We start from the raw sequence: 18,669 nt of genomic DNA, 5'->3' as shown, positions 1-18,669 counted from the left end.
TAAATCATAACAAAATTAGACGGGCTGTTTGACAGAATCAACCATTCTCAAACATTACGTTTTGTATACTTTTAAATTTCTGATTATTCATACGTTTAATGAATACATTAACTTTTTAAATTGCTTTTTAATTTGTTACCATTTTTAAATTGGCTGTAGTGTCTGATTGAAGTAAAACATTACTTGTCATATGTCACCAACAAAAACAACGTAATCCATGTCACTGTCAACTATATAAATAATCATATTTTTTTTAAATCAAAATAATTTGAGAAAACATGAGTTTAACAGGAAGAAATCGTCCTAGTATACTGGATAAACCATTAAGTAAAGGAAAAGGAGAAGTTTCTCTTAGCTGTTTTGCCCTGTTATTTTCAGAAGTAGTCCAATATTGTCAAAATAAGTCACAGACAGTTCCAGAATTACAAAATAAGTGCGACCTATTTTGTATATAAATATAAATGTTTGCCTTAACTTTGTTTCTATTGCAGGTTACATGAATTAGGAAAGAAAATTGGAGTAAAACTTATTGATCTCTATTTTGTTAGAGAACGAGGAGGGAAGAGAGAGATAAAGCTTTTAAATATTTTGCTTTTTGTTAAATCTACTTTGTGGAAAGTGAGTTCGAAATCGTTTATCAATTTTATAGCTTTATCTGTTTTGACTTTGGCCATTAGTCGGCAATATCCCTGTTTTAATTTATACAATTTTAGGCTTTATTTGGAAAAGAAGCAGACAAACTAGAACACTCCAATGATGATGAAAACACTTATTATTTAATGGAGAAAGAGCCTTTAGTAAATCGTTATATTTCTGTACCTAGAGATAAAAGTAGTTTGAACTGTGCTGTGATGATAGCTGGAATTGTGGAGGCAGTACTTACAGGGACAGGCTTTGTATGTTGATTTTTTAAAATTAGTATGGCAAATTTATTAATATTCTTCTCACTAGGCAAAGCTACAAACAATATTCAGATGTGTGACCTGAAAGATTTTCTGGCAATTGAATCTGAATGCTTTCCCTATCAGCATTATGCATGCATATCTCTAATTTTAGGAATATTTCAGGGAATAGATTGTATTATGATGAATATCTTTCATCTCAGGAATATGTTTAGGGAATATTGTGTATCTCTTTTCGTTTTTTCTTAAAGTCATTTGTAAAACTATGGCCTTAATTTGCCTTGTCTTTAGCTGAATCTACCATTTAGGTATTAACTACTATGTGGTTGAAATTGTGATTATATGATATTTTCCATGAGTCCATGACATGTTGCCAGCTCTGATTTATGTTTTGTATGACATAGAGTATATCATTTCCTATACCTTTTTCGTAATTGTCTGTTAATACAATTTGTTTGTTAATGAATTTCACAGTGATATGTAAGCTTTATATTTAATAAAAAATAAAATTTGCCTTCATAAAATTTGTTTTGTTTCAGCCAGCGAAAGTGACAGCTCATTGGCACAAAGGTACTACATACATGGTTAAATTTGATGATGCTGTTGTAACTAGAGATAAAAATTTAGAAGAAAGATAATTGATCATCAAGCATCAAGTGTGCATTATTGTGGATATTAGATCATAAGTGTGTATATTCTGCATAATAGTCTTATAATAAATGTTAATTTATACCTTATATTAATAAAAATTTATGTATAAAATGTCGTTTTACCGAAGATTTTATTTAAAATACAATTTTAAATTATAAGAGTACAAATCACAAACCTACATTAAAAAGGTTTTATACCTTTCAATTACTCCTTTAGATGCCATCAAAAGTAACTTGGGCATGAATGAAAAATCTGCAGGTACAGTGTATTAGAGCCTTGAACAATGCTTCAGAGAGCTGGTGAACTTTGGGGGATTATAGCCTTGCATGGTAAGGGTATAGCCCTGTCTGACAGTATTTCGATACCAGTAGTGGAAATTACATGAACAGGAATAAAAAACAAAATAGAGACAAAAGCTCAGGAGAGAATTTAGAAATGAATAATTTCTGAGCTTGTAACTAAAAACACAATACAAATGATCAGAGAGACTACTCCAGTCAAGGACTCTGTATTTGCCCCAAATACTAAGTTACGGTGTTCCGAGAGGAACACACACTTCGTGAAGTATCAAAAATGCCTATCTGGAGCTCAACAAAGAAGGATGAAGAGAGATGCAAAATGGCTGCTAAGACATAGACTAGAGCAAATCCCTATAAAACCAAAGCCGGTAGTACCGGTAAAATCGGAGGATAAAAAAGAGACCTCGAGAGAATACTACCACCCCTCCTGCAACAAAGAGGTGCTAAAAAACCTAAGAGCTCTAATGAGCAGATTAGGTCATATAGCAACGTTCCAAAGAATTCAGAATGGCGGTGGTATATAGACATCATTCTAATGCTCCACTAGATCAGGTTCAAGCAGACATGATCATTAAAAAACTGGAACAAGTAGTTGATGAGGATCCTATCAGGAGGTCAGAATCAACTTATGCAGTTCCATGAAACATCGATCGTTTAGCGTAGGGACCCTGTGGGTGAACTGTGCTAACGAGTACACAAAAAAATGGCACCGCGGAGGTGGTGAGGACTATGGAGAATCTGTGAGAATGACCAATTTTAAATATAGTAAATCCCAATAATATGTCAAGACCAAATGAAAATTATCCACCCAGACGAACCCTATTAGCGACACTAGTAGGAAATAGGAATAGAGATAGACCAGGACTGAGATGGAGGAATGGTGCGGACGAAGACGCAAGGAATATCGGCGCAGCAAACAGGCAACTTTTGGTAATGAACACAAACGGCTGGGGAAGGTCGGGGCTCAACTAGGGCTGTAGTAACACTAATGATGATCCCAATAATATGCTCAAGCACCCCATGGTCCTCACCCGTGTCCCCGAGAAACACACTGATGACAAAACCTTCAGGACCCGTCTGAAGAAGCAAAACTGGTTGTTATTTTTCCTCTTTTTTGGCCTTTGGAAGCTGTGCCCATTTCTTCTTCTTCTTTTGGTGCCTATTCGTTTCGAGTATTGGCGATCATTCTGGCTATAATTATTTTATTAATTGATGCTTTAAATAGATTAGTTGTTGCCGTGGAGAGCCATTTCCTCAGGTTTTTTAACCATGATATTCTTTTTTCCCAATTCCTTGCTTTTCGAATACTTTGCCTTGAAGGATTATTTTCAGTAATCTGCATTTAGTGCCGTTTCTCATTATGTATCCGAGATATTCTAACTTTCTCCTTTTAATCGTATACATCACTTCTCTTTCTTTCTATAACATCGTAGGAGCCTTACTTTTATCTCCAGATTAAGGTTGTGGTCTTTAAAGAGTTTGGCCATGTTGTTGAATGCACTCCTAGCCTTCTCTATTCTACATTATACTTCTTGTGAGTGATCCTATTGTTCGTTTACTATTGTTCCAAGATAGGTAAACTGTTAGGTACTCGTTCCACTGGTGTATTCTTGATAAGAAGATGGACGTCTCTAATTTTATTTTTGATGATGACCATAAATTTAGTTTTTGATATGTTTACTTGTAGTCCAAATCTTTCACTTAGGTACTTCATTTACTTTGTTTATTAGTTGCTGTAAACTGTTTAAACTGTCTGCAAAAATAACGGTGTCATCTGCATAGCGGTTGTTGTTCTCCATTTAAAATGATTCCATGTTTGCAATTTTCCAAGACTTCAATAAATATTTCCTCTGAATATAGGTTGAATAATATAGGTGAAAGTATATATCCTTGTCTAACGCCTCGCAGAATCTGGATCGCTTCCGTCGGTTCATCTCCAAGATTTGTTCTTATTGTGGCTGATTGGTTCCAGTATAAATTTTGTATTATACGCCGGTCTTTATCATCTATTTGGGCGTTTGTTAGAACATTCATCACTTTCAGTGTTAAACTGTGTCAAATGCTTTTTGGTAGTCCACAAAGCAGGTGTAGATATCGCAAGTCATATCTCTGTGATTCATTTCATGAATCCAAACTGTGTGTCTTGTATTCTCGTAGCTATTTTGTTGTTTTTCTTTGAAACATTCACATTAGTTATATGAATTTTTAAAGAGTATGTATATGGAGTTAATTTTATATCTTTAAAGTTTTCATTTTCAAATTTAGATGTGCATATATTTTAGAAGGTCAGCAATATTGACTGTAGTCTTTATTATATCGTTAATATATATTTAAAGATCGTCTTTCGTCCTACCCAGTCTTTGTCGTCTCCGGTGTAATTAATAAACGTATGAAAAACTGATTGCAACTTGGTGCAAGTTCCCATGTTTATTAATTTGTCCAACTATTGCGCAATATGGTGTTATATTGCGTAGTTGGCCGGTACGCTCTTATTGTGGCATTATCTTGAAGAGACAATGCCATTGTGGTTTTATTAGGTGGTTGAAATAAAACACATTCTTTCTAAGAAGAAAAAAACTCAGCTTCAGAGTCTTAGAAAGAAACAGAGCCCTTCGAGCAAAGTGCTCTAGGGAGCTACCCTACACGGGTAAAACCATGTGTTGACACAGACTCACACTACTAACTTGAGATCCGAAAATGTCCCATATTTAAAGATAAATTAACTTTTATATGAAACTTTTTCATTTCTCGACCAATTAAATTTAATTATTTGTTCCAGAAGGAAGGGCGATGCACATCGAGATGCGTGATTGGTCGCATCTGATGACATCCCCCCTGCTTTGGAGACTCTGAGGCTGATAAAAAAAGATGATTTTATTAAAAACTTAAAAAAAAAACAATTTTTTTACAATTCACATATAGGAAAGAAAAAAAAAATGCATAAAATATATCAAATATAACATGAAATATATCAAAATGAATATGTCTATATTGTCAAATTACTTACAAGTCCTCTAACACACACTACACTCGCGTACACTCGCGTAGCGCGCACTTACACTGCACAAAAACACTCACAGGCGGTGATCGGTGTTGTGGACAGCATCTGCAGGTCCATCCTCGACGACGTGCTCTCATTCTACGGCGGCTTCGTCCTCTCTAGCTGTACATTTCCCATCTGCATGTCGCCGGTGTGTCGTAGGCGAGTTTGCTTGGGCCTCCGTGGTGCTCTGGACCACATAATGGTAGGGCAGGCAGTGACTGGCTACTGCGGAGACATCCATTGCATCAGGTACTTAGCATCAAGTAGGCTGGCTCGTCGGAGATGTGGCACATCGACGGTTTCAGGGCTGCAGAAGGTGGATATCGGCATGTTAGTTTGGTGTACTAACATCCGATGCTTCTCCCCGCTGTTTTCTTGAGTGATTTTGATGCAGGCATCGTGTTGGAACTGTTTGCGATTTTCGATCGCGGAGCATGAGAACTCTAACATCTCGGAGTCGTGGTAGAGTTCGTTGAAGGTTGGGCGCCATGTCGTCTCCGGTGGTAATTAATAAACGTATGAAAAACTGATTGCAACTTGGTGCAAGTTCCCATGTTTATTAATTTGTCCAACTATTGCGCAATATGGTGTTATATTGCGTAGTTGGCCGGTACGCTCTTATTGTGGCATTATCTTGAAGAGACAATGCCATTGTGGTTTTATTAGGTGGTTGAAATAAAACACATTCTTTCTAAGAAGAAAAAAACTCAGCTTCAGAGTCTTAGAAAGAAACAGAGCCCTTCGAGCAAAGTGCTCTAGGGAGCTACCCTACACGGGTAAAACCATGTGTTGACACAGACTCACACTACTAACTTGAGATCCGAAAATGTCCCATATTTAAAGATAAATTAACTTTTATATGAAACTTTTTCATTTCTCGACCAATTAAATTTAATTATTTGTTCCAGAAGGAAGGGCGATGCACATCGAGATGCGTGATTGGTCGCATCTGATGACATCTTAAATCGGGTAGGTCCATGAAATCAGGCCTTTCCCAAAGACAAGAATATTTATGTTTACATGACTTTATTATAGGGGAAAAGCGTGTACCTTGGGACAAAATTTACTTTTAAATTTTTATGTTTTTTTCTTTCATCTGAAACTGAAATGTATTTGATCCATGTAAAAGAATGAAGATTTAGGCACTGGACTGATATTAAAAATATCGATAATAACCAACGAGTAAATCAGTAATTACCATATAAGTGTACAGTGATATTAGTCCCAAGGTTCAACCTGTGGTTTACCCTTGGGACAGTGTTGTTTGTACATTGGGACATGAACTGACTGTATTTATATAAATAAAACAAATATTGAAATAACTTTTTTAATGATGAAAAAACCAATAAAAGTATTTTATTGTATTTATATATTATTTAAAAGAAATATTTTGTGGAAAGGCAATGTTGAATGAATGAAATCCTCGCCGTATTTTGGGCACAGGCAACACTTTCACTATGCTTGAATGCTTCACGACGGCAATATCTTCAACATTTGGGAAGACAAAATAAACTTTCCGTTTTCGGAGAAACTTCACAGTAACTTCTTGGTTTATGCTTTCTTGAACCAAACCAGCATAGTAAACATCAGTGGATGTAGCTTTTCCAGTGACTTCAAATTTTACCACAACCCAGCTGCCAATGGTAAAATTGAGTGCAACTTTGTCTGATGGAAAGAAATCAGGAACATCTTCATCTTCGGAACTTGAGTCAAATCTGCTTCCATCAGAGATGTCTTTAAGCTCGAGCTCGTCTTCATCTTCAGACGAAGAAGAAGATACAACTAGTGCTCTTTTGACTGCCTCTTTTTTCCTCGGGACTGGCTTACATATTTTAATTTTCTGCTCCTTGATTTTCTGCAACTCCGGTGAGTCTGTGACAATCATACATCTTCCCGGTCTCCTTCCCCTTCCACCAGTCTTACGCGGTGGAACCTTCGGAAATGGGCGAATTTGTTCAGGGGTCATTCCAGTAGTGGAACATGGCGCACTGCTTGTTGATGGTATGGCTTCATTAACTTCCATAAGTTCTGTCTCTTCAATATCAGTTTGTTTTGGTTCATATGGCCTGTTGGTCACCTCAGCTGGTAAGAACTCATGGTTTTCGAACACGTTTGCATTAAATGGCCATATACCTGCTACTTTGAAACCTGACGAAATGTTATTTGGGGTAAACGCCAATGGGAATGCTTTTCCTATCAGCTCTGACATGTCGTAAATAGATATAGGCTTTCCCGGATGGTTCAGCATCCATTCTTTGCTAGCATTATTGAAATAATTTTTAAATGGCCCAAACACAGACCTATCCAACGGCTGAAGTTTGTGACTGGTATGCGGAGGAAAGGTTAAAATTACTATTCCATTATCATTAGCTATGTGTATAGCAGCCAATGAGAGGTGGCTTTCGTGGTTGTCGAGGATAAGCAACACTTTATTTTCAGGAGATGGCTTCACAACTGAAATGAAATGTTGAAGATATTCAACGAACAATTCAGCATTGGACCAACCACTAGAAGTTGCCATACCAATAGTTCCAGGTGGTGCGTTGTTAATCATGTGCTCTTTGAAGTGAACACGTGGAAAAATTATACCTGGTGGAATAAATGTTCCGGCAGCGCTAACGCAGGCTATCATAGTAACATTAATACCCCTCTCGTCAGAAGTAGCTGCTCCAATTTGCTTAGCTTTTATATCGCCAAGCACACGAACTGGCTTGTGAACAGTAGGGCAGCCGGTCTCATCGAGATTCCACACATTTTGAGGTGTTAACTTTAATCTCGAATAAATTTCTCTCAATTTATCAAAAAATATTAAAACGTTTGGCTTGTTGAAACAGGCCATTCGACCTAAGCTTGTGGCTTCAGGCTTCCGAAGAGATATTTTGTTATTATAAGAAGTTCTAAAACATCGGTACCATTGTCTACCAGCAGTTTTATTATTATCCCATGATTCAGGGTAGTTCACATTGTTGAGTTTGGCGTACTGATATGCTAGTTTTCGCATTTCTTCAACAGTGACGCCATAGTTCCACTGTGCAGCTTTGATAATGTAAGTGAGCAGTTCGTTTTCTTGTTCAGTACTGAAGACTTTGCGTGTTGAATTATTCGCTTCATACTTGAAAGTCGCTTTCATAGACACTTTATGTTTTTGAATATGCCTACCAAGAGTACTTTTTGAAACACCATACAGATTAGCTATTTCTCTCAAAGGTCGACTATGCGCCAGTATCTCATTGGCAGCTGCTTCTAATGCTTCTGCATCTGGTTTCACTCTTTTTTTTCCTGTAGCACTTCTTCCCATCTGCAACAATAAGATTAACATTAACACGGTGAAGAAAAATATCTGGTTGTACCTTGGGACAAGTCCCTACGTACAACCATAACAACGTCCCAAGGTACAACCAAGCACATGTTTTACTAAATCTAACCTCATCAATTTAAAGTAAAGTTTTTTCTCATAAAATATAGTTTACAGTGAGCATTAAATATATAAAGACGAAATACGCCGAAAAAATTCAACCAATAGTTCTTACCGTGCTTTTCCTATTTTATAAAGATGGATAAAATTTACTTCACGGACACCAAAACGTTTTACACTTGTCGTCACATCAAATGGCTGCTGACGGAAACGCGAATGTTTGATGTAAGTGGAGACAGTGTTGCCATCATATTACAAATTTCTCAGATTTCTCGCTACAACGGTTACATTTTTATAATGATTGTCCCAAGGTAAAACCGTCCCAAGGTACACGCCTTTCCCCTATCACTAAAAGGCTTCCAAGAAAATAATTAAATCAGGTAGAATTTCTAGGTACATGTAGTTGGGACCATTCATTAGCATATAATTATCCTCACTCTTTAATATTTTGGTATTGTATTGGTATTTGATATTTTGGAAAATACGCTTGACAATTAATTGCTATTTTAAAAATCCATTTTGTTAAACTTATCAATATTCAGAACTTAATAATTATATTCTACAATAAAAATAGTTTGTTTGTTCAGGTAAAACGTATTACGAAGGTATTATTGTTTTTGTCCCATCAAATATCTTACTGATAATTTTTGTTACAAATGTTGGCTATATGTTCAAAATTATTGAAAACTAAAAAATCGCCTTTATTTAGTATAACATGTTTTAGCTGTATCTACTAAATAGTGCGCGCCACCGTCATTAAGTTAAAATTTCAATAACCAATCACCAACTTCATAGGCGGTTCTTATACAATTTCGACATGCCTCGTAATATGCAAATTAGATTCCTTCCGAAATGACGGGACCTTTACACACACGTCAACGTTTGACAAGCGACTGAAACTAACGAGAAGCTAATTAACCCAAGCGATGCCGACGTTGCCAGATTTTCTTTACCTAGATTTTAGCGCGATTTTTAAATAATGGAGGCGTATTACGCGTATATCCTCTTTCGGGAATCTTAACTATCAAAATGAAAAATTTTTATGAAGACTTTATTCAAAATATTGATTTGTTTTGAATAAAGTCTTCATTGTTTTGAATGAAGTCTTCCCTGTTAATAAAAGAATGAAATATTTTTGTAGTTATTTTTTAAAAGAAATAAATACTTTGAGTATTTGATTCGTTAATAGCAAGGAATACATACTTTATTTAAAACAAAACTTCACTTGTAAAATTTTTATATTGATGGTTACGATGTTATTATTTGATATTATAAGGAAAAGGTCGATATTTTCCTAACGTTTCTGTTTGACTCTAGAATTAATTGTACATTTTTTTATAATTTTAAAGCAACTGTTGCAAAATATAATTAGTATATTAAATTACAACATTCGTACATAAAAACTACACAACAATTCTATTTAAGAAATTTTAATTTGCAAGTTGCAACACAATAAAAATTCCACATTTTAGAAAATGTATATATATTTAATATTGATATACTCATGTCGTGATGGTTATATAGATTTAAATATAAAAAATGATTCTTCATTGGAATGTTATAAATTTTCATTAATATCGCTGAGTTCTTGTTTAGTAGATCTCATAAGACTGGAGTTTACTTGCACTCTCTTCTTTTTTATGGAAAAAATCTGATTTGTGAATCAATATGTCTTTTTAGTTTCTAGAATTCTAAAACGACCAGAAATAAATGTTTAATACACTCGGAGAGAATTTTGTAAGTCAGAAAAAAAAGAAAGACACCTTTTTTACCTTCGCTGTGGGACTCCGATTATTAGCTTTGAACCTATTATGTTCTTATCTTTCTTTCCTAAATTGATATGTTGTGAATCAAAAGTATGACTAAAGAAATTCTCTGGTATGACCATAATGATGTTTTTGCCATTCTACAAGAATTGTGTTGCTTCCTATAATTACTTTAATTGTACTTGTATATGAATTGCTATCTTACGTGATCTTTGACCCCTTTGTAAACTAGATCTTTGTTGTATTTTTTGGGACATAACCTATAAAGAATAAATCTATGAATATTTAATTATTCAGTTAAATATTTTAACATATTTGATTTACTTTTATTACAATTAAAATAAAGTATTTCTACAGTGGTACTGTTACATTTACTTTTTAAAATGTCAGAGCAATTGTTTGCAAGTTCGATTTCTCATTTCCAGTTTTCAAAGTCTGTTTTTTTTTTTCAAATTAAATCACATACCTTTACATTTCACATTGTCTTGTGGTTGTGACTGACAGAAGACCAACACATCACCTTTTGGCAACGTCGGCATCACTTGGGCGAATTAGCCTCTCGTCTGAAACTACCACCAGCAAACTCATAGAGGTCTACATTGCGTAGAACGTGCCCGTTACAATGTTTGTTGCATATCCTGTGCCATACAGAAGTAGGCAAATTTTACAACACGTTGGCAATTTGCATAAAACAATTATTTTTTGGAAGCCCTATAATAGACAATATTTTTGCATTAGTTGTTTTAAATCAAAGTAACACAACATAAAATTAGTAAGCATACGTTTCTAAGGAATAAGGAAAAAAGACTGACGGCGCTTGCCATATTATCTATCGAAAAAACTTTAGTTGAAAAAATTTCTGACTTCAACGAAAAGGTGATGAAAATATTCACCTCTGATAAAAACAGAAGGTTTGAGTTTAAACAGAATTTTAAAAAGTAGACCCTTTGTAAGTACTTAATTATTTTTTTTTTGTATTCTTGAATCAGTGCCCCCTGTACAATATTATTACCAAACGCCACTGTACTTAAATCCTTTAATACTTTATCTCGATCCCTGTATAATTTTCTGATATGCAAATATATGCCTCATTACTCAAGATCGTTTAAAAATAATCAAATTTAATATGAAGTTGATTGATTATGTGTGATTTTCAACGAAATGTTGACCATTAACTGCGTATTTCATAATCCATGTAATTTAATTTCATAGGTTAAGTGGCGTCTAATCACTCTAAGATTATATGGGATTTGCAATACTTTTGCATCGATTATGAAAAGGTATACTTGACACTAACAAAAACTAATCATTTGAAATAAATTTCATTCAATCGCTATTTTCGAATGACTAGTATGAAGTAGTATTTCGAAAATATTTTCACGAGATTTTATCTAAATCTAGTCACTACTTTGTTTAGATACATCTATTGTTTAAAACAACACCACAAACGGTTTTTTCTTTAATAAGTACTTTCTTGACATATACTTGAATATTATTTACACTCTTTGATATAACTTTAAACAGGAGCGTAGCGTGAGAAGATAAATAAGATATGTACATACCTAATAAAATATAATTTTAATTGTAGGTATTAAAACATCATATCTCAGAGGGAAATGAGAACGGCCATAAAAACAATCAAATATAAAAAGCACCGGGACTTGGTGGCATCTCACTTGAGAGTATAAAGTACGGCTCAAAACAATTACACCGGATGATAAAATGGATATTTCAGAAAGCCATAAATGGAGAACAGCTCCCAAAGGAATGGACGGAGACATATAACACATCTATATTTAAGAAAGGAGATAAAAAACGATGCGAAAACTACAGAGGAATAAGCGTAATATCATCAGTAGGAAGATTATATGGGAAGATACTGCGAGAAAAAAACTAGAGCAAGTGATAAAAGGCAAAATCCGGGAGGATCAGTCAGGCTTCCCGGCAGGAAGATCATGCATAGACCACATATATACACTACAACTGTTGAAAAGAAAAAAGCAAAAAATAAAGATGTAAATTTGGCATTTATGTGCCTGAGAAAGGCGTATGACTCTGTACCAAGGTCAGAACTATGGAAGGCAATGTACAAATTAGAAATACAGACGGAACTCATAGAAGCTACAAAAGCTCTGTATAAAGAAAATAAAGTGTCCATTAAAATGGGAACAAGAGGACATAGAAGATCTACAGATTGACAACGTAACAATCAAAGGAAAGGATAAATTCAAATACTTGGGGTTTATAATCACGAAAAAGGCAGCAATAGAGGAAGAAATTAAGCAAAGATTAGGACAAACAAGAACAGTAATCCGACAAATTAACTCAGTATGGTTAAAGCAAACTTAAAGCATTTTGTAGCATACCAGATCTTTTTTGATACCCTGGGTATCTGCTGAAATGAGCGAATTATCCTATTAGAGAAAGTAATTGCGGCATGCCTTAAATTACATTCTATATTCCTTAAAATAAATCTTTTAATCTTATATATTGCCTGGAAAATTATTACATTACGTTTACCGTTTATCTAAGGTTCATTCAAATTGGTTTCAATTATCATGAAATATTAAGAGTTAGTTTCGAAAAAAAGTATTAATTATAATTTTGCAATGTAATTATATCTCATTCTCGAAACAATGTAGAGACTTAGGACAGACATTGATGACTCATCATATTTAATAATGTTTAAAGAGTCAAATTTACTTTTATACTCAACAATCTCCTATGCTTTGATATGAAACGAAGCAATACTACTTATCATTATCAAGACTATTTTAGTTACGTTACATCGTATTTTTTTGGAACTTTCTCCAATAATTACGCTTTGATTTGATTATAAATCGTTAGCACGCAAAATCACATTTAGATGACAGGAAGTGGGCATTTTCCGAATTCATACACTGAGGAAGATGAAAGTAATTTACTATAATTTAGACATTAATAACAGACATTGAATGCTTCGAATTTTTAACTAAAGAAAATTAGATCGGTATAATATGATTAATCACAGAAGTTTGAGAAAAATAAAATAATACAAAATGCGTCAAATTGCAATAGAAACGGTAAAAATATAATATTTCTTAGTGTTAACTAAGAGTGTCTCCTAGTTTCTTAAATGCAAGCGCATTTGTGCTCTTCTCCTTTTATAGATCAGTTACTGAGGGTTTTTACCTCCGAATTCTTTATAACTGAATCGATTCATTTGAAATTTTGTGTGTTGGTAAATAATTACTCAAGGAACAAAAGTTATATAGTGCCGATGTGCGCTTCCACCCTGGGGGTGTTTGCCACCCCTTTTCGAGGGTGGAAATTTTTTCACTCAAAATAACCACGCTATTCGATAGAAGGACAAATTTCAAACAAAAAATATAGCAAACACTTTTTTCGCTAGATCAATACTTTTTGAGTTATTCGCTGTTAAAAAGTGTCATTTTTCGTTAAAAAAAATATGTTTTTCAAAGGTTTTTTTAAGAATAGCTCTGAAACTAAGAGTTTTATCAAAAAAAGTGTAACGACTAAAAGATTGGCTTTTTAATGAGTATTTTCTGTTCAATATTAACTGAGTTACGGCTGTTCAAAGAAGGTTTGTTTTTGTTTTTGTCTTTCAATTCAAGTATTTAACGTTAAATAACGGAAAACGGGTACATTTTTCGACAAAAACTCATATAATATTTTTAAAAGAGCTTGAAAAGACCTTTAAAATAAGTGGTGGTAAAAGTCTTTTGCACTAACTGTACTAGATACCATCAAAAAAACGATGGGTTTCTCAAATTTTTGTAAAAAAACTAACGTCATGTTCACTAGGATTGAAATAAATTGTTTTTCTTATAGAATTCACTTTATATTAATGATATTATTTTTTGTATGATCCAAAAGTTTAGCCACTTTAGAATACCCAGTTTTTGAAAAAAGTATGATTACATTTTTTTTTGTAAATATTAAAAAAAAATCTTTTTTTTATAATAACTTCAAAACTATAAAAGGTACGTAAAAGATGACACAATACAAAAAAATAGGTTTTTTTTGACAAAAATTTTAATTTTTTAATTTTTTTTATAGCTTAAAAAATAATGGAGATATAGTTGGTTGAAGTTTGCTTTATAGCGCATGAACCACTGGTCTCCGACCCTTTGACCCTTTACCCTTTAAACATGAAGGACTTTAGAATGTTTTTTTAACATTCCTATACTTATAGCCCGTTAAATTACCTGTAAAATCGTTTTTTTATGCATGTTGTAGCATCAAAATTAACCGAGTTATTGTAAAAAAACCAATAGTACTTTTTAGAATAAATTTTGGAGCATGGAAAAATTTTATAATTTGGAGCATTGGAGCATTTCGATGGAACTAATAGACATTTAATATATACATTGCATCTATGTCTCTCTCTCTCTCTATATATATATATTTTGGATTTATATAATATAATATTATATAATATTTTGGATTGGGGTTGGTCTAAAAGTGGAGATTCTTTAGAACCAATTAAAATGCAAAGTTTACCAGCTCCAGAAGAACTGCTGAAAATGATTTTTTGCAATTGTACAAAAGGTTGCGGATCAGCCTGTGGCTCTCTTAGGCTGGGATTATTTTGCAATGCAACATGAGGAACATGCTGTGGTGACAATTGACAAAATTGTCCTCCAGTAAACGAAGATCAATTGGACGGTGAAAATTATGATTCCGATTATGAATAGATATTCATTTATTTTATACCTCGTTTTATATAAATATTATTTATTTTTAGTTTTTTGGAAAATAAAAAAATTGTAATATATTATAAACTAAATTTTTTCTATTTATGTCCATGTCTAAGTTAAGGATTTAAGGATTTTATTTTCATCAAAAGGGGTGCTTGTAAGGGTTGAAAAAAGTAGGCTCATTTTATAAGTAAAAAATTAATTTTTGTTTACAAACAATGCACTATAAAAATGTTTTAAATCGTTAAATTTTTAAATGTTTTTTAATTCATTTTTGACAAAGGGGGTGGTTGTGAGGGTTGAAATGTTGAAATTATAATAAAATGTTATTTTATAAGCAAGAAATTAATTTGTGTTTAATAAAATGCACTCAAGAAATGTTTGAGACCAATAAAAATAAAGTAAATTAATTTTTTAAAAAAGCGGTTGGTTGTGAGGGTTGAAATGTTGAAATTATAATAAAAAGTTATTTTATATGCAAAAAATTAATTTTCGTTAAATAAAATGCACTCAAGAATTGTTTCAAACCGATAAAAATATTTTTTAATTCATTTTTAATTCATTTTTGTCATAAGTGTGGTTGTAAGGGTTGAAAATTTCCAATAAATAAAATATTATTGTATAGCTAGGGTATTATTTTTATTTGTATTTAAATACATAATTGAAATGTCTCAAGCTGCTACGACTTTTTTTTCATATTATTTTTATAAAAAGTATTAGCTTTTAAGGGTTTTTAAAGGGTTTTAAGGGTTGAAAATTGTGAATAATTAATTTTTATATTAGAGAACACATTACAATATTTACCTTATGCGAATAAACAAGATTTAAGTGCATAAAATAATTAAATCCCTGTTTTTCCCAGTTTTCCCAATAAGGGGTAGTTTTCACCCCTTAAAAACAAAAAGCGCACCTAGAGCGTAAAGAACTTTTGAAGTGGAGGGTAAGATAAGCTTAATTTAAAATTTTCAAAGAAATCGATGCAGTTATAAAAAATTCGGAGGTATTACCATATTTTAAGCCTCAGTAACTGAACTATTAATTGCATCTACAACTCCACACTCTTACCTATAAGATTTCCAAGATTTCAAAACCCTATATTAAATTTTCTAGCCTATAATGGTGTTCCCTCTGAATAGTCCTCACCCAAAAGAAGTCCTCAGAAAATGGTATCATTTCGGTAAAACTTTTATTACATTGGAGAAAGTCTTTTCATTATTATTAACTGAAAATATTTTCGGACGTTTGATACCTGCATGCCTTTATTGTCAACACAATCTCATCTCTCTCAAATCGACTGGCATTTATTTTTTCAGACTTAAACGATCCCTCATTAATGTGGAGTACATTTCTCGATATCGTCCACAATATAATTTTTACAAATACCACCTTCCGTTAGATTTATAAAAACAACCTTAAACCCTGGATAAATCTAAAATAAGTAATGACAAACGACATCTATGGCGGAAATTTAAACACAGCGGGCTTCTAAGTGATTTCCATAACTACCGCAGATTTTCAAATAACTTACAAACATCTCTAAAAACTCTTTGAAGCAAGTGTTATTGAAAGTGGTAACATTAAAAAAGTTACATACGATCCTCCTTGAGTGTCCATTCCTTTACTTTAAAAACCCAACCAGATTTTATGCTTTTCTGACAAAGAATCTTCAGAAACTCTCGCTTTAGCATTTTCACAGCTTTTTGGCGCAGATAATCGTATCGGCGCATCTTTACGGCAAGTTGAATTCACAGTGGATTATGTCAAACAACACACATATATTTCACACAGCCGCTTCACCTGTTTAAGATGGTTTAACACCAAAACTGTTAAAAAGATGCGCAGACACGCTTGCTAATTATGCAAACTTCTTCTATCCAGAATTCCTTACACCCTAGTTTAAAATTAACATTCGTCACTCCTATTTCTAAAAAAGGCAACAAACTCAACCCCAACAATTATCGTCTGATTTGCTTGCTGCTTGCATGATAATATCAATTATGATATTATTTTTTTTTTGTCTTAAGACCTGTAAACCTTTCCAGCTTTCCGTGGGGTAAAGGTTACAGTGATTGGCCACTTAAGCATTGGAGTTTGATAAATGTGTAAGGCATTAATTTGTATTAAAAACCATATATTTAAATAATACACTAAATATTAGACTAAAGTATCCGCTTTATGACTCTGTATGTCATTTATTGTTTAAGAATGTTTAATATTTATAAAAAAAGTTTTATACTTGGAAAAGCAGATTTTATAGTGATTGGCCTAATTTTGATAATGATTGGCATAGTAAGTAGATAATAATTGGCGACCAGTAAGGGGCTAAGTTATCCTAGGTACATATTTTTCTTATTTATGTATCCTACCTGCGTTATTTTAATTTTGGTTAAAAAACTAAAAAACCATTAAAAATTATATATAATTTTAGTGATCAAAGACGAATTTGGTTTCAAAAATTTTTAATAAATGCCAGAAATTACAAACCAATTACAATGTTATCTTGTTAAAACAAACGTTACACAAAAAGTTCTCCATTTCGGAGGATAACATCTTATTTTTAGACATAAATTTTATATGGTATGTTTTGGAACAATTTGAAAATTTTACTCCATATTGACTACGTGTTATATTATTAACACACGTATAGCACAGCCCAGTGTATATAGTTTTGTTCTTAAATGGATTAGGAGCTGATGGTGTAATAATAACCATATTCGTGTTAATGATTCCATCTTGACTGTTGTCACTAAACAGTTTTCTTTTTGATTTTTCTGGCACAACAGTAAGACAACTTTGAATGTTTTCAAGGCTATCTTGGAAGTCCATTTTTGGCAAGGTTTTCGTTACGTTGAGTAAAGCATCACCATCGTCTGCGTGTACTACTTTAGATACTTCCTTGGCTGCACAGCTATTAACACTTACATTTGGAGAATATTTCATATTGGGATCATTGTTTTCTATATCACCTGCTGTGCTTGTTCCGGCTTTTGGATCTGTATTATTTTTAAAAAGAAGTTTAACGTTAGTGTTGTTTGGTGATCTTTCTGTATAATTATGTTTAGGCTTTCTTTTTGTTCCTGCTTTTTTTTATTAATTTGTTTTCCTTTTAGTTCTTTTTTGTTCAACCTTTCAGTCTTACGTTTCTCCTTTTTCATCTCCATTTCTTTTTTTATAGCCATTTTTTCTTTAATTGCCTTTTTCATAACGAAGGAAGTCAGAACAAATGGTAGTTTCTCCGTCTCTCTTTTTCCTTTCCTTTCAGGAGTTTTCGGCCAAATAACATAACCGCTGATTGATGAAGACGACTTATTTAATAAGACGTGTTTAGAGGTGAGCGATGAAGTGTTAGGCATTTGGTTGTCGAAGCTAGTATTTTCTTCTATTAGAATAGGAATATTTTCAATGTCAAACATTTGCTCATTTACGATAATTTCCAAAGTATGCTTAATAAAACCCTAATTTTTTTCATCCTGTAAATTTCTGATTTCAAGAGTTAATTCTGGCTCACAGATTTCAGATTGGATCGTCCCATGAAATTAGTCCGTTCCTCCTTGCTGCTCTGTATCTTAGCCTTTATCCATATCTTCCAGTTGATCAGTATTCACGGGTGGACTTGTCTCCAAAAATTCTTTATAAATATAATACAACGTCAAAAAATCGGAATTATATGCATCACTTTCAACAAAGTTTTTAAGCCTTTCCATTTTTTCCTCTCCAACAATTTTTTTAAATGTTTCGAATGTAATTTTACTGACTTCCGTGTCTCTATCTCGTTCTTTTGTCTTGCCAGTGCAATTTGGAATAATCAATTGCGGATACATTCCAAGGAAAAAGCCCACAGGCACGAAAACCATTTCTAATATTTTCTGGTTTTATATTATCAACCACTGTAT

The 18,669-nt window shown here is 33.0% G+C and overlaps 1 protein-coding gene across 1 annotated transcript; it reads left to right on the top strand.

Annotated features, from left to right (window-relative positions):
* Window positions 1-184: 184 nt before the first annotated feature.
* Trs31 (trafficking protein particle complex subunit 31) lies at window positions 185-1,658 on the top strand. Its single transcript, XM_072538741.1, has 4 exons — window positions 185-433; window positions 492-618; window positions 714-896; window positions 1,442-1,658. Exons 1-4 carry the CDS (start codon window positions 279-281, stop codon window positions 1,538-1,540), a joined length of 564 nt encoding a protein of 187 aa, XP_072394842.1. The 5' UTR covers window positions 185-278; the 3' UTR covers window positions 1,541-1,658.
* Window positions 1,659-18,669: the final 17,011 nt, after the last annotated feature.

The sequence above is a fragment of the Diabrotica undecimpunctata genome, chromosome 7 (genome assembly GCF_040954645.1).
Source record: "Diabrotica undecimpunctata isolate CICGRU chromosome 7, icDiaUnde3, whole genome shotgun sequence".
NCBI classification, from domain to species: domain Eukaryota; kingdom Metazoa; phylum Arthropoda; class Insecta; order Coleoptera; family Chrysomelidae; genus Diabrotica; species Diabrotica undecimpunctata.
The sequence above is the reverse complement of the archived record's forward strand: the minus strand, read 5'-3'. Positions and strand labels throughout refer to the sequence as shown.

Excerpts from the sequence above, each read along its gene's own strand:
- Trs31 (XM_072538741.1), top strand. The coding sequence starts at position 279 with ATGAGTTTAACAGGAAGAAATCGTCCTAGTATACTGGATAAACCATTA. Across the intron at positions 434-491 it reads GTTCCAGAATTACAAAATAA|GTTACATGAATTAGGAAAGA; the intron begins GTGCGACCTATT and ends TTTCTATTGCAG. Across the intron at positions 897-1,441 it reads TACTTACAGGGACAGGCTTT|CCAGCGAAAGTGACAGCTCA; the intron begins GTATGTTGATTT and ends GTTTTGTTTCAG.